Raw genomic sequence first — 15,814 nt, forward strand, 5'->3', positions numbered from 1 at the left:
CTCATAAGCAGGCACAGAACTTGGCGCCTGGTTGGAGAGAAGTAAGACTCAGGTGAATGCAACTCAAGTCCACCCTTCACATCTCAGAATGACCATCACCCTCAAGAGTTTACAGAAGCCTAATGGCAACTCTAATGGGGACAGAGATATGCTGGCGGTGCAGGTACCAAGAAACTTCTGCTTTCTTTGCCCACTGCTCTTCTGCCTTTGCCAACTTTTATGTGTCTGAGAAGTTTTTGAGAAAGCACTTAAAAAAAAAAAAAAAAAAAGCCTTCAAAATAGCAGAGGTATCCAAGGTACATTGTTCTTAGCGTAATCATTTGGCTATTTTTGGAACTGTCTTTACTTCAGCTAGCAAAATCTAGACTTGATCTAGGCTGTGATGCAAGAAAAATAACTGTCATAGGAATAGTAATGGCTTTGAAATATCTCATCTAAGCCAACTTTCTCATGCCTCTTAAGAAGTGCCAATCCCTTCAAATATTGGCAGTTCCATTTATTCAGATCTTCCGATACATAAAATTTGCTGACTTTTCCCCCCTTAAGTTGATGCAGATATACGAAAACCATAAAGCTTTTTTCTTCTTTGGCTAGAAACGAAACTCTGCCTGTGCAAATTATAGGGGCATTTTAAAATTACCATATGTTTTAGATCAGAAGGTAAAAACAGGACAGCAGCCCATGAAAACTTTCCAGCCCAAGAAAGCTTACAATTAACTCTTTAAAATACAGCTCAAGCCCTCAAGTTCCCTTACTCTTGTAGGTAGTGGTCCCATTTAACATTTAAATATCCTGAGTCAGTAAGTATACCATTTTTGTGTTCATTTATGTGTACAAAGTAAACACACATCGGTACCACATTTCAATATTTAGCTCCAAATGTTATTTTAAACTTAATTTTTCCACAGAGCTATTTGATTTTTTAAAAACAAGAAGATGAAACTTCCCCCAAATTCTTAATCACACTTCAGTGTACATTAACGAACATGTAATGTGTGGCTGCTTTGCACGCCCACATGCCCACCGCCTCCCCGTCTGATACCGCACACCACACAAGTATAATAAACCATGTTAATATTTCATACCACCGTGAAATATGCTGGAGTATCAATTCAACATCTGCTGTCTTTAGGGTCCAGGAGTCCCGCAGAGACACTTTCAATTTGTAATTGAGTTCTATGCTGAATTAATCAGCAGTTTATCTTTTTACTAAAATAACGTCTTCACCACTAACCCAGATTTACATTAACAATTTATGCCAAATTACCTGCCAAGGCAAAACTTATAAGATTCTAAGCTACCATCTAGTAACACTCAGTCCTATATTTCATTTCTTATATTTCTCTAACCTGTACACAAGAAAAGTAGAAATCCATTGTTCAAGAGCTTGCAAGCCTCCACCACAGATGACCTCTTAGATTTGTGACACAGAGCTTCACTTCTGACAGTGAAATACAACCAGGAGAAGTGCAAGGTGTGTGTCCGCATTTTCTCCTTTATGATTCAAAAGTTTTACAAAGTAAGATTTCCAGAATGGAATGAAATCAGTAAGAAATAAAAGAGCTTCTTTTATGTCTTTTCCCAAGGAGCTGTGACATTCCAAATCCTGGCTTGGCTTAAGTAACAGAAAGAGACAACCCACATAAAGCGAGCATTTTTAGTACCGTAAATTATATCCCTGAGACCGAAGTCAGCAAAGGCAATTCAATTTGATAAAGAGATGGATAAAGAAGTCAAGTTTCTCTTTGATACCATGATACCAAATATATAAGCAATAACATCTTCCTTTTAATTCCACCCGTGTAGTTGAAAATCACCAAACATTAATTTCTGTTCAACATTCCCTTAGTTCTTGCCTCTCTGAATCAAGAGACTGGTCACAGAGAAATTACATTCTGTCTGCTGGATCTTTGCCACAGGTGTAGCAAGCAACACACTTTGTGAAATATTTCTCCTATATAGTATATCTTCCCCCACCTTTCACAGTTACAGGAAATACGTAAAGTGAAAACATCTCAAATGGAACACCTGCTCCAAAGAAATGCATCATAAATAATTACTGATCTACTACCAAGTAAACAAATCCCTTGTTTTCAATCTACTTTGCCAATAGCTGTTTCAAGAATTCCCACTATCATACAGAACGGCCTCTTTCAACACAACCTCTGGATTATACCACCAAATGTATGCATTCAGCTGTTACCCAATTAGCACCTGCTGATTGATTACATATTATTGATTATTTAAGAAAATGAAATTCAGTGCATATACAGAAGAGCAGAAGACATGGAAAAATTTTTACACAGAAATATTTTTGGTGGAAAAATCAACAATGAATTCTGAAAGTCAATAACTATGGAAGTATACCATATGCAGTGTTTTCATTACTCTTCAAAGAATTAGAAATGGAGACCTTCAAATTTTACACAGGGTCACTTCCCTGAGACTTGTTGATTCTTGAATTCCTGAGGCCTTGCCCCACGTGGCCATTTCTCTCTCTAATTTTCTGTTTTACTGCATCCTATTCTCATTTCAAGAATTTTATGAACCTATATATTATTTTAAGAAAGAGATTAAACTGAAAGGACTGAAAGAATTTTAGACTTTACTGATGCTTTATTAAGCAGGACTCATAGCCAAGTGGCAATTTCTAAATCAAGGAAGACTAGGAATCCTAGAGAATCAAAGGGAGAGAAGCCATATGCACCAGCAACACTCTGCATGTCTGTGTGTGTATGAAAGTCGCTCAGTAGTGTCCGACTCTTTTGCGACCCCATGGACTGTAGCCTGCCAGATTTCTCTGTCCATGGAATTCTCCAGGCAAGAATACTGCAGTGGGTTCCCATTCCCTTCCCCCAAACTCTTGCATGGTGAGGAGCAAAGCCCTGCTCTTGAGTCATCATGTGAAAGACCAAAGAAAAGTTCCACGTGCCTTGCAAAACACCATACAATGAAAATATGAGCAAGAAGAGTCAAAGGAGGAGCCTTAACTCAAGAAGCCCTCTTTTGCCTCTCCAAAGCTGGCCCATCAGTGGGCTCAAATTCAGGAAAACAAACTCACTTTTTAGAAAGGGATCAACTCAAAACACCTGATTCTGGTGAGAAGCTTAAACTATCAACAGTGCCTCCTCATTATTTAGTCCAAAGGTTTGAACAGTAATTCTCCAAATCACTCACTGAACCGTAAGGCCAACTTTAAATTTATTAATTTCTAAAATTAAGTCTTTAACTCTACTACAAGTAATTCTATAAGGGCCCCAGGGACTGTATCTTCAGGTTCTAACATCTCTTAAAACTTTTTTTCTTTCACATTAAATACAATGAGAAAACCACTGGGGAAAATTAATATATTTTTGATCTAACAACAAAGACACAATTTACTATGTCTAATGCTTCAGGTCTTAAGGAAAGCCAATAAGCAGGAATTATGACCAAAAGCAAATGACAGAAACAGTCTCAGGGAAAGAAAGCCTCTAAAACGGAACTTTCAATAGTTAAACAAATATACACACATCCGAATTACTGCCCAAATCCAGTGCATAAAGAAGTGTATCAAGTGTTTCAATAGTTACATTTCAACATTTCCATAGCTGCATTAGTTGTTAACCAATAACGAATCCATCAAAACAATGAGACACCAACTCACACCCACCGGGATGGATGGCTGTAATCAAAAAGCCAAATAATAAATGTTGGCAAGGATGTCCAGAAACTCTACACACTGCTAACCCAGCCACATTGTAAATCAGTCTGGTTCAAAAGGTTAAACACAGAGAGTTACCACATGACTCAGCAATGCTACTCTTAGGCATACAGCCAAGAGAAATGACAATATATGTCCACATAAGACCTTGTACACAAATGTTCATACCAGCACTGTTCTTAATGGCCAGAAAGTGAAAACAATCCAAATATCCATTAATTAATGAATGGGTAAATAAAATGTGATATATCCATATAATGGAATACTATTCAACCACAAAAAAGAATAAAGTATGAATCCATGCTACAAAGATGAAATACTACAAAAATACTTTAAGTTAAAGAAGCCAGTCACAAGACATACTGAATGACTCCTATTATAGAAAATGTCCAGAATATGCATGTCTGTAGAGACAGAAAGTAGGTTAGCTGTTACCTAGGGCTGGGAAGGCTGAGGGGAAATAGGGAGTGGCTGCTAATGAATATGGCATTTCTTTTGAGGGTGATGAAATTGTTCTAAAATTGATTATGCTGATAGCTGTACAACTCTGTGAACATAAACACCACTAAACTGTACACTTATGGTAGGTGAATTGTATGCATGTAAATATTATCTCAATTAAGCTGTTATTAAAATAATAAGGCATCCAACATTTTTAGACTAGAGAACCTAAAAACAAAAAGTCAAAACTCTAATGACACGTCACCCATCAGTCAAAGAACTCACATTCTGATAGTAATTTTTTTTTTACAGAGATCACAAGAGACAAAAATGTCAGCACAGATTCTTAGGAACATCTTGTAAGAAAGAATTCTGGCTTTAAGTATTTTTTTCCCCCAGATACAGAAGACACCTAAACAGATAGTGTAGTACCCAGACAAACAAAACCTTAAAATCTAAAAACCTAGAAAAGTGAGTCAAGTACAGCTTATCGAGCTGACATCTATTAAACTGCTAAAAGCAAAACAGTCTTAAACACCATCAATATCAATACAGACCACCCCCCCAAATCATTGTTTATGATGGCTATCAAGGGTCAGTGTATTTTTTTTTTAATTCTGCATTTACTTAAAACTCCGTTTGATGCTAGCAGGGTTCAAGTCACACAGGAAGGTGCTTCGGCTAAACACTGATCGTTTTCCTTGATCTCCATTGTCTGCTGTGTGGGTTCCGCCAGCAAACCTCCCAGCGAGTGGTCACCTTCCTATGGAGTCATTAAACCTCTGACTGTCAGCTGGTGGGATTAGCCAGCAGCTTCCACACCTGAGCCCCTGTGGCAGGGACAGAGGCATTTGGATCAAGATCACTAATGAATACAGAATTCATATGCCGCTTGTCAGGGCTCCTGAGCTCAGAGTCGCACAGATGCAACCTAAATAAGACGGAGGACAGAACAATTGTTGACAAAGATTAAAAAGTTTTGGCAGTTGGGGTAAAAAGAACACCTCATTATTCAAATATGATAGTCTTGCTTATTTTTTATATTTTTGGTTCAAGCTACTCATGATTTGCCTCAAATGGACAAATGTCATTCACCAATATTTAAAGGCTTTTTGGTCTCATTACTAAATCTGAAGAAGGCTACGCCATCTGAACATTAGCTATATAGAGAAAAACAGCTCCTCTGTAAATACTTGAAAACTTTGGGGAAAAAAACAACCTCAGGATATTTCCAGGAGAGGACAATTAAAAGGTGAAAATAAATTTTGATAAAGTCAAAGAGAAAAAAATCTTCCACAGCCAAATGACTTACTTATATTTCATAGTATCTCTATATTTCTAACTTTGTCTCTTTCTATCCCTGGGGTCCTTCCACTTGCTGGGCTCACCAAAGAGGTTAATACACCTCCTCTGACACTCATCTGGCTTCCTGCCATCTTCACAAGACCTCATCAGAGAAAAGGAATAGCCCGAGTGGCCCACACCTCTGCTCACCTAGAATAAGATGTCTTCCCCACTCTGTTGTCAAAGAATTACAGGCCTACAAAGCACAGAAGAGCACGGTGACCGATCGCATTGGGGCCAGACTGACCAGGGTTCAAACCGTGATTCTACCTGCCCGGCTGTGGGACTTCAGGTGAGATATTTCACCTCCCTACACCCTATTTTTCTTCTCAACAAAACAGGGATAACAAAGTACAGACCCCACCCAACTGCTGAAAAGTAAATGAGACAATGCAGAGAAAGCTGTTAGAAAGAGCATGGCATAGCATAAGCACTCAAAAAGCATCAGCTATTATGACTGCTGTGTTTTCAATACCTTCTCTCTATAGCAAAAAGGTGAACACTTCCACAGCCTGTGTTGTGTGTTAAAGAGGCTTCTTCTACTGCCATTATGACCACTAGCTAGGCCTGGCTCCGATTTTAAGCTTTCAGATGAAAAAGAAGAATCAGATCTATCTACACCATGTTATAAATCATCAAGCCTGACTCGAGTACAAATAATCATGTTAGTCGTTGCTATGTGATGTTTGTATCCTACCACTGAATTACTAAAAAAAAAAGAAAAAACAGAAGCAGCTGCCATATTTCAGAGCCAATTTTGTGTGAGCCATCATCTGAAGTGTTTTACAGACCACACCCAATCCTGACAGCAACCCACAGACAGGTCTCTGGGTCCCCAACGTCTAGATGAAGCGTGCCGGCCGTGGCTTGCCCAGAGTCATGCAGTGAGTACAGTGGAAACACTCACAGCCCAACTCTCCAGCTCCTAAGCTCCCGTGACCCCTTCCATGTGACCACACTGAACTCATGCTCTGTGTTTCCCTTCAGGACCAGTCTATGTGTCAAACTGAACAGATTTTTTTTTAATCAAAATAATGTGGCTCTCTTACATCACTGTCCATCTGCAAAATACAAATAAATCCGAAACTTCGGTGTCTTTCTACTATTAGACTTAAACACACAAAAAAAGCATTTACTTCTATAATTTGCTATCAGAATACCATATTGGTATCAACTCTTTCATTAAAGTGGATCTATAGCTGCCTGCAATGACAGATTAATTCTGTTTCCTCCATAGCTAGGTGTTTGGCATCACGTTTGTGAGGTAACCACAAGCCTTTAGGGCGATAGCAGCCCACATCTTTAGCAATCTATAAGGGCTTCTCCAGAGGCCAGCGCTTGCTGAGTGATGAAATATGACTCCATAAATCAGACGGCTGAAGTGGCACTTGTATACATCACCATCTATCTTCGCAGCCTCCCTCTGAAGGGTACAGGGTAAGAGCTTATCCCTCGGTATTGCGACCAGAGAAGGCACCATCACAGTTGGCACTGACTAAGCATGTGCTACTTAAAACTGAAGACACACTAAGACTGGAGGAAAAAAAAAAAGATCCTGCTGGTGTTAGCACGCCTCAGGCAGTGGTAGAAGCTTCAGCAACTCATCTTCAAAAGGCAGAGAGCCAGAGCTCTAGAAACCTGCAAAAATTGGCTAAGCCTGCAGTCTTCATTTCTTTAAGTTGAGCATCTTCAAAGTCTAGAATTCTAACTGTAGGGCACAGCAGCTGCCACTGCTGATCTGATCCTCTCAGCTTTTGGCAGCTCTCAACTTGAGATTCTAGCAAAAGAATTTTTCAAGTTGCTATTATTGCCTGTCACGGATTTATAAATATTGTGCACTATCTGCTGTGGCACGGCTCTCACGGGACGCCGGAGCATGCCAAATGCATAACAGAATGAAAAACAGTTTCTATTCTTCAAATAAATGCTAATTTTTTTTAACTGTGCTCACATGATGTGTTTGGTGACCAACTTCAATAGTACAGAATATGTATCAGAGAGGGGGAAAAAAGCTGATTGTCTTTTCCAGCAGCATTCAGCTGCTACTTTCATTAAGCTTGTTTAATTAGATTCCAGATGCTAATTTGCAAGTCGATACCAGAGGGTGCAGGACAGTTTGCCTTTGAATCATCTCCCTGTGATGTGAGGGTCCTGCCGCACCACCACTACCCTTCAGCGGCCCTTGCTCGCTTTCTGACAATTAGCGCAAAGAGGGGACAGTATTGATCTTGACAGACTAAATATTCATCTTCTACCCATTTTAATGAATTATAATCTTCAAGATTTTAAATTTCTCACTGGGCCAAATGAAAACATCCCTTCTTACAAAGAAACAGGATGGAAGGAAAATGAACCTAAGTTATCAGATTCATTTCCTTAATTCTTTCCCCACCCTAAAATAAAATTTTTTATTTCAGCAATTTTCAAGTTACAGATTCACAAGAAGCCAATTTCATATTTCCAGGTACAGTGATCAAATTCCTTACACTTAACTGGCAAGTGGACTCAGAAGGCCAGTGTTTATCACTAATTTCCTGTCTAGCCAGCCTGTGGATAATAAGCAGGATAAGGGGCTCAGTTCTTATGCCAGCCTTAACAATATGGAAAAAAAATCCTATGGCAATGGCTCCACGGAATGCATCATCACCTAAAAAAATAATGCAACCGACCCACTCCTCTGCTAATACATAGGTACTATGTCTGAATAAGCACCTTTGCTGGTAAAAACAAAGCATGAGATTTACCAGCAGTAATATAATTTTTTAATGCCTTCATTTTTATCAGTCTGGTAACACTGAAGGTGAAGTTATCAAATTGCTTCAAAGGAAGGTAAATCTGGGACCACCTAAGTAAAGTTGCTTCTGATGCCTTTTTACCCACTCATTCGACAAATACTGGCAGACTACCTACTACACATCAGTTACCATACTAAGCGTGAGCAAACAGCCAACAGGAAGAACAGCTCCTGCCCTCAGAGAGCTTCCAGGCTAACAGCAAGGAGAAAACTAAGAAGACGAGCATCCCAAGACCAGGAGAGGCAGTGTCAGGGCCACAATTGGATAAGAATCTTAAAAGGTTTTTCGTGGGCCTTAAATGCACAGTTAGCAGAAGTTTCTCTAAAACCTTGAGTTAGGGCTTTTGCCCGCGAAAAGTCATTGGTTCAGACTACTTCAAACAGCAGAGGCCATCCTAGGCATTTATGAATCTCAGCTGGGCTTCACTGTTCTGGTTTTGGGCCTGGAATTTCCCAATGAGCATCTGCCCTTTGCCCCATCTTCACCTCGCCTGTGTACTTAACAGGGTGTCTGCTTTGTTGACTCTGCCCTCAATACTATGTGTTACTTGAAAAATATACTAGTTATCTTCTTCTGTTATCTCAAAACACACACACACACACACACACACACACAGGTTCAGCACTTTCCAGATGGGAAGAAGAAAAAGTCCCCTCCGTTTTCCAGGTGGTTTCTGATGACTCAGACTTTGCCTTAGCTCCAGGTTATCCTGTCTCGATTCTACAAACGTGTACTGAACATTAGGAGCTGAAGAAGAGAGATGATTTAATGACCCTGCCCTCAAGGGTCTCCCTTTGTCAGTGAGTAGGGGAGATGGCCCTGAAAACAGCCATAAAACAATGGGACGGGTGTGTACCATGCAGCCCAGGAACACAAACAAATGAGGAAACAGGTGCGAGCACGGCTGGCAGACAAGCCGCGAGGATTCGTCCGCAAGCAAGTCCACGCTGTATTCAAAGCCGAGCAAGCAGGCGAGAAGGGCTGAAGCGGAGCAGGAACGGAGACCTATGTTTCCTCAAGTTTAATATTCATACCCCTGGGCTTACTCATGATGGTGATACGTGAATACATTTTTTATTTATATTAATAGTATGCACTCATTTTCATGTGTCTTAGGGGGAAAAATAACCAGCACATCAAACCCAGGATTTCATGGATATAAACTGTATTTTAAAAATAAATTTAAATTAAAAAGGTGAACTAGAGTGGCTGGAGGGAAGTGAGTAAAGGGAACTGACAGGAAAGGAGCACTTCTGCAGCGAAGGAAATGCTCTGTCTTGATCTGACTGATGGTTACTTGGGTAATTACAAACGCCAACATCTATCGTACTGCATACTTCATCTCTGTGCGTTTTCTTATGTGTAAATGATAACTCAATTTATAGAACAGTGAGCTGATGAAAAAGAAAATTTTCAAGAGAAGTTAACAGTACAGGTGGCACCCAGACATGGCAGAACTCTTAAATGCAATGTGCAAATGACAAGTTCAAGACCAGCCCTGTACAATGAAAATATGTGAATTATATATGTAGTTTAAAATTTTCTAGTAGCTACATTTTAAAAAGTAAAAATAGGTGAAAAAAATTGATATTTTTACTTAACCCAATATACTTAAAATAGTATGGTTTCAACATGTAACCATATTACTAACAAGATATATTTAAAAATTTTTTGTTCCAAGTCTCTGAAATCTAGGATGTGTTTTCTACTTGCAGCACCTCTTAGTCCAGACGAGCTACCCTCAAGTGTTCAACAGACTCGTGTGGTTGGTGGCTACCGTACCAGACCGTGCAGCTGAAGACAATGAGAAAATATTAAAAGTTGTTAAGGAAAGAGGAACTTCCAGTCCATAAATATTATAGTCTAGATCCAGCACTGTCTAAGGCACAGGTCTGTAGTTTAAATTAAAAAAAAAAAAAAAGACTATGGGCTTTTTCTAATTTAACAATAAAGCCAAGAGTTTGTTTCATGAGTCTGGCCTAAAAATCACTGTTTGGCAAACAACTGGTTATTATGATAGCCTAAAACTGACCCCTCCCAATGCAATTCTCTATGAAGTGAACTGCAGTTACTGTCCTGGCAATCCATGCAAGACTTGAGAGGCAGAAACACTCTCCTGGGTTTCTGTTTGAGACACGTCCAGAATCCTTTCCCCTACTGAAGGGAAATAAGCAGACTTAGTCATCCAATCCTGTAGTCTCAAAATAGGCAAGAAAGAAAAGTTATGGAGGGCTTCTTGCCACAGAAAGAAAGCCTCCCTGGAAAGAAGGAAAATAAAAAGTTTGGAAATTTGAAACCAAACGTTTCCACGAGTTCTATGCAAGTACAGAGCCAGGAATGACACCCTGGCCGAGCTCTCTTTCACAACAAAGTCACTAAAACAGGGTCCTCTCAACCTCTGTAAGCACTCTCCGCTTCCAATGAAACCACATCACTTAATCTTCACCAAAAGAAAGCAGAGTGACCAGAGTTAGTTGCTTGGTCTTCACAATAATTTCAGTTTCTATTAACATCCTTTTAGATTTGTAAAGTACATTACTGTCTCTGCCTTCTATTTACTTTTAAATTCACTTCACTGGAGAAGCAGGCATTACTAACTTCTCCTTAATAAAAGTGGTTTTTGTTGACTGTTGGTCTGTGTCAAGTTCCAACAACTTCACAGAATAAAAACCACTCACTTGAAATAGTAAATTTAATTAACAATATGAAATGGGAACTTGGTCAACCTGTTTCAAAGTCTCACAGCTAATACAGAAGTGGTCTGAACTACAGATAAAATTGATCTAAGAAACACTCTTCAGATTGATAATATCAGAAATTTTATTGAAGGGATGATTCACATTTCCCTTCACAGAAATATTATATTCATGGCCTTTGAATCACTTCAACTCCAAACTCTAAATAAATTATATAAAATTACTTTAGCAGAGTGTTAAAGTCACTTTTAATATACTTCATGCTTTCAACTTTTTCTGCAATTCTCATTTTTCTTTAACACATGGAAGTCCCAATCAATTGGAAAAAGACATAGCTTTCAAGAACATTTGAAAAGATTAATGTGGTTTAAAGGAGGGCTTGACATTACTGAGGTGACTTTCTAAATGAAAATCATCAGAGTCTTTCTCCCTGTACCTGTGCTAATTCTAACGGATTTGTGGAGACTCAGGAATTCCTCTCCTTTAGTTTGAAGCCTAGGAGATCATTTTTTCTTTTTAAGTGACCGAGTATACCTTATTTTTCCTCTATACTTAAGAACCCAAACAGAAAATAATGCTGATATGGGAATAAATGTTCACATTGAGAAATGAGAAAGGAATTCTAATCTCATTTAGAGTTGATACCTAGACCTTTTTACTATTCTTAATTGGAGCAAGACTATTGTTTCTAGAACAAAATACCTAGCTGAATTCTATCTTTAATCACATGCTTTAATTCCTGCAGATATCCAAGGAAGGAAGGAAAAGCAGCCATCAGTGACCACATCACTTATGTGTGCTCTCCTCAACACACCAAGGGTTTGCTTAGTGGCTTCTGGCAGGAGACCCTGTCCTGGCTGGGCAGCATCCATGGCCCTACATCCTCCGCTCTCCTGGCACGTGGCCCAAACCTGAGATGAGGGCTCCAAGGACACTCGAGACTGCTGACAATGAGCTCTACAGAAGGACAAAACTTTTTAAACATGCAACCTTCTCCAAAGATGATTAGGCAAAAAGCAGTATCAAAAAGTAATTCCCAGAAACACCCTCTGGTGTCTACACAATACTACTACAAAAGCAGGAACAGCAGAAACCTACACATTAAGAAACAGGGTAAACCACTCATAAAACAGCCTAATAATTGTTGAAAACAAGTTGATACTCTCCATGAAAAAATTTAACAGCTATCAAAAAAACAAGGGCAGATAATGAGGGTTGCCTTCAGAACGTAACGTGGCTGCGAGCTGGTTCAGCAGCGAGGATAAAGCACTGCAGAGGGGTAATGTGGGACCACAGAGTAACCGAGCACGTGCAACACCGCCTCAAAACTGACAGTCAAAGGCCGCCTTGCTCCTGGAGATCTGGGGGGTCTGCTGAGTGGGGGGCACATCTACCATTAAAGCAGGCACAGGTGGAATGTCATTCAGAAGATACCACCCTCCCCATTACCCAAGAAAATAAAAGGATCTCTTTGTATGTGAGACATGAGACATACCATACTCTGAGAATAGACCCTACATACAGGGTACTGTCCCCATCCTCTGCCAGATGCAGAACGCTCTAAGGGGTTTTTCAAACTGCCCTCATTTTCAGGCCAGGTGTGTGGGACAGGATGTACAGACATACACACTCTATTCTTAGTGAGAAAACCTGCTGTTTTGAGACACTGTGATAGTGCATAAGAAAACATCCTACACTGTCACACATTTACAGTCAAGACGACGACCAGACAGCCCAAAGGCCAGTGGGAAAAAGTCAACAGTGCAGCCTCCCCCAAGGCTGAGGGAGAGCCCGGCAGGGCCACTCCAAAGTGAAGCTTTCCCGAGTAACCAGTCTTCCCAGCAAACACACTACCTGTGCCAAAGAGCATTCCAACTAACAGCAGCAGTACTCTTCAAACTTTGGAGGAATCAGTGATCAATTCGCAAATGTCCAACATACGAGAAAGATCATCTGAAAGAGAATAAAACTGTAGGGACTTACATACCTCCATGTCTGGCCTGAATTTATCTTCAAACACAGCCATCGCTGCCAAGGAGCCCGAACCTATAGGGAAGAGAAGATGCGTGTTTACTTAGCATATTTACAACTCTCAGCTTCTCCCTCTCAAGCTTACTGTGGGGCAGCGAAAATGGCAACACACACCCAATGTCACAGTCAAGCACAGTATAAACAGTAATATGACAGGGCCACAACACTCAGGCAAACACTGCTCTTCAGAAGCCTGGGGTCTCACTCACCACTATCTCAGGTGAACCTGCAACTGGCCCCACTTCTAACCTACTCACAGGAGTACTGTACATTATTCACAGTGAAGTCCTGAAGCAAGAAAATGAAGTTATGGATAATTTGTATTTGTTCAAAAAAGTGAATGCCACTTAATTTCATATATCCTGTGCTGCGACTCTCTGCTTCACAACTGTCCTTGGCAGGCTGCTGGGTATAGCGCTAAATACCGGGCCAGTTAGAAAGAAGAGATTGTTTTAATGAGCTGGCCCTGGTAGAGTCGCCCTGACACACGGGGAAGAAACTCAGCACCAGCAATGGTAATAGGACTGCACGTTGCAGCCACCAGGTTATTCCAGCTACATCTGTAAAACACTTTATTATGTGGCATTTATTTAGAGCTATTATTTTTAGTTTGTACTTTGAAGAGTAACAGCTGAGTAGACAAAATGACAAAGAAACAAAAATTTATTATCACAATAGCAAATGGCTGAAAGGTTATGCTGCATAGATATTAACAGATAGCAAATTTCTCCCTACAAAAGCAGGATGTAAAGGCATTACAAATAAGGATGGGCTCCCTTTGAAGGGATGCAAAAGGCAGCTCAGCACCAGTGGAAAATTTAAACTTGCTTTGTTCAGAAACCAGAGAATCTTTAGAAAACCATCATCTTGTCTTTACAGGGTTCTGGCAATATTTCAGGATACTCTACTTTTGGAGAGAGGATAGAGTTGCCCACAATTTTTTACTCCAATTAGAAGATTTTTTTGGCATTTATTACTTTTTAACTTGTTTTGCATAACACTATCTATTTAGCTGGGTCACAGAGAAAACCATATTTTCTATTTAAAATGATTTGTGTACACCGCTTGACCACCTCAATGGTTTAGCAAAGGAAAAAGGCAGCGATTAAACAGTTTCAAATGAGGTGTCCTGCTGATTTTATCAAGTCTGCTGAATGTATAATGAAAAAGAAGAAGCTGACAGCATTGCTGCATTGAGAAAATACAGACTAGCTTATCTGAACCATTTAAGGAGGTCCAATTATAGATCAAATTTAAAGGGTAGAAACAGCAGATTTACAGACACAAATCAATGAACATGGTAATCCCGATGAATATGACAGATGCTCCTGTTAGGGAATACTGCTGCGGTTGAGGATCATTACCTTCACAGCACCGGATACATCACATCTGAAGCAGTGGGAAGCGACGAGTGTAGACGGCATTACAGGCAATGACTATTCATTTAGGCTTTGGGAGCAAAAGGCAACCCCATTTCCCCTCTCACAATTTTTTTCTCCTCTTTTAAAGAAGAAAAAAAAAAAGGAACCTGAAGAGATATTAAAAGCCCTTTGGAAAGGAAACAGAAATTAAACAGATATAAAACTAGTGTGCCCAAATAAAACTAGATATATCTACCCAAATTTACCAAAACCCAGCCTTGGAATTTCATAGTCTATGTGTCCCGGAAAACCTGGAAAACAGAGTCAAAGTCCACCAGCGCTTTAAGACGTACACATTTACTCTGAGTTTCAAGGATCGGGGGGAAAAGTAACCTAAGTTTCTGTTTTAAGGCATGAGTGAGAACCAATCTCGAACTCCACAGTAAAAAACAAGCTGGTTTCGTGTGGAAAACAAAGGACAACTATCACGAAGAAACAAGAAAACTGCAAATAAGGAAACCACAGGGAAAAAAATACTTCTTTCCCAGCCTGGTCCAAGAATATCTCTGCAAAGAGCCCAAGGATACACGCACCAGAGGCCAGAAATACACGCTGGAAAAAGACAGGGGAAAGATGGCTATTTACTAAGAACTAACACATTTGTGGAAAACTGTAATCAGTTACTGTAAAAGGAAAAACTCAACTGACCTTAAAGGCATCTTTCCCTAAAGGATACAAGCTCTGTATTTTCTCCTGGGCCACCCTCTCTTTGACAGTTTCACAGTAAATTAATTTTACTCTTACTTTTCCTGAGCACATATATTTCCTTCTGCTTAGCTTCATCTAAAATTTTAAGACATGAAAAATATTTCCCTCCCAATATAGTAATTCTTCCTTTATCAAAAGCTTTTTTTCTCCATGAGAAACAGTACTGAAGACAAACTCTCTCTAAGTGAAAGTGCATGCTAAACCTAAACTCGCAGAAAAGAAAGTCTATCAATGGAGGGGATACTTCTCACGTTCTCATCTGACCGTGATGTTCAGAGCTGGAAGGCGTAGGAGAGGCACACACAGAAGGGACACAGGGACCCTTATTGCGCTGTACCTCTGCTTCTCCACTTATAGCATACTCCCAACACACACACTCCCCAACACACACACACACACAGGTGTCACACACGTGTGCACAGAGTTGAGACGCTTTCAGGAAAACAAGAGCTTGATAAACTGCCTGATGCTGTTTCCTCTGAGATCAAAGATAAGCAGACTCCAAATATATCTGAAAAGAAAGGGAAATTCAACACTAAAAACAATTTCTAAATCACTTGCAAATTAGCTCCTGCTCCTAGCATTTTAGGAAAGGAGGACTTTGGCGCCCCCTTTTCAGAAATACACAGAAATGTCAGGAAATGTAGTGCACTGACGTGGTCAACAGGTTTCTAG

The 15,814-nt window shown here is 39.9% G+C and overlaps 1 protein-coding gene across 1 annotated transcript in view; it reads right to left on the reverse strand.

Annotated features, from left to right (window-relative positions):
• The window catches only part of PSMB7 (proteasome 20S subunit beta 7), a 57,320-nt gene that overhangs the window by 16,550 nt on the left and 24,956 nt on the right, over positions 1-15,814 (reverse strand). The window contains exon 6 of the mRNA XM_019970814.2: positions 12,967-13,025. Within this exon, the coding sequence (XP_019826373.1) occupies positions 12,967-13,025 (59 nt within the window). The remainder of the gene's footprint in view (positions 1-12,966; positions 13,026-15,814) is intronic.

Source organism: Bos indicus, chromosome 11 (assembly GCF_029378745.1).
Source record: "Bos indicus isolate NIAB-ARS_2022 breed Sahiwal x Tharparkar chromosome 11, NIAB-ARS_B.indTharparkar_mat_pri_1.0, whole genome shotgun sequence".
Taxonomy (NCBI): domain Eukaryota; kingdom Metazoa; phylum Chordata; class Mammalia; order Artiodactyla; family Bovidae; genus Bos; species Bos indicus.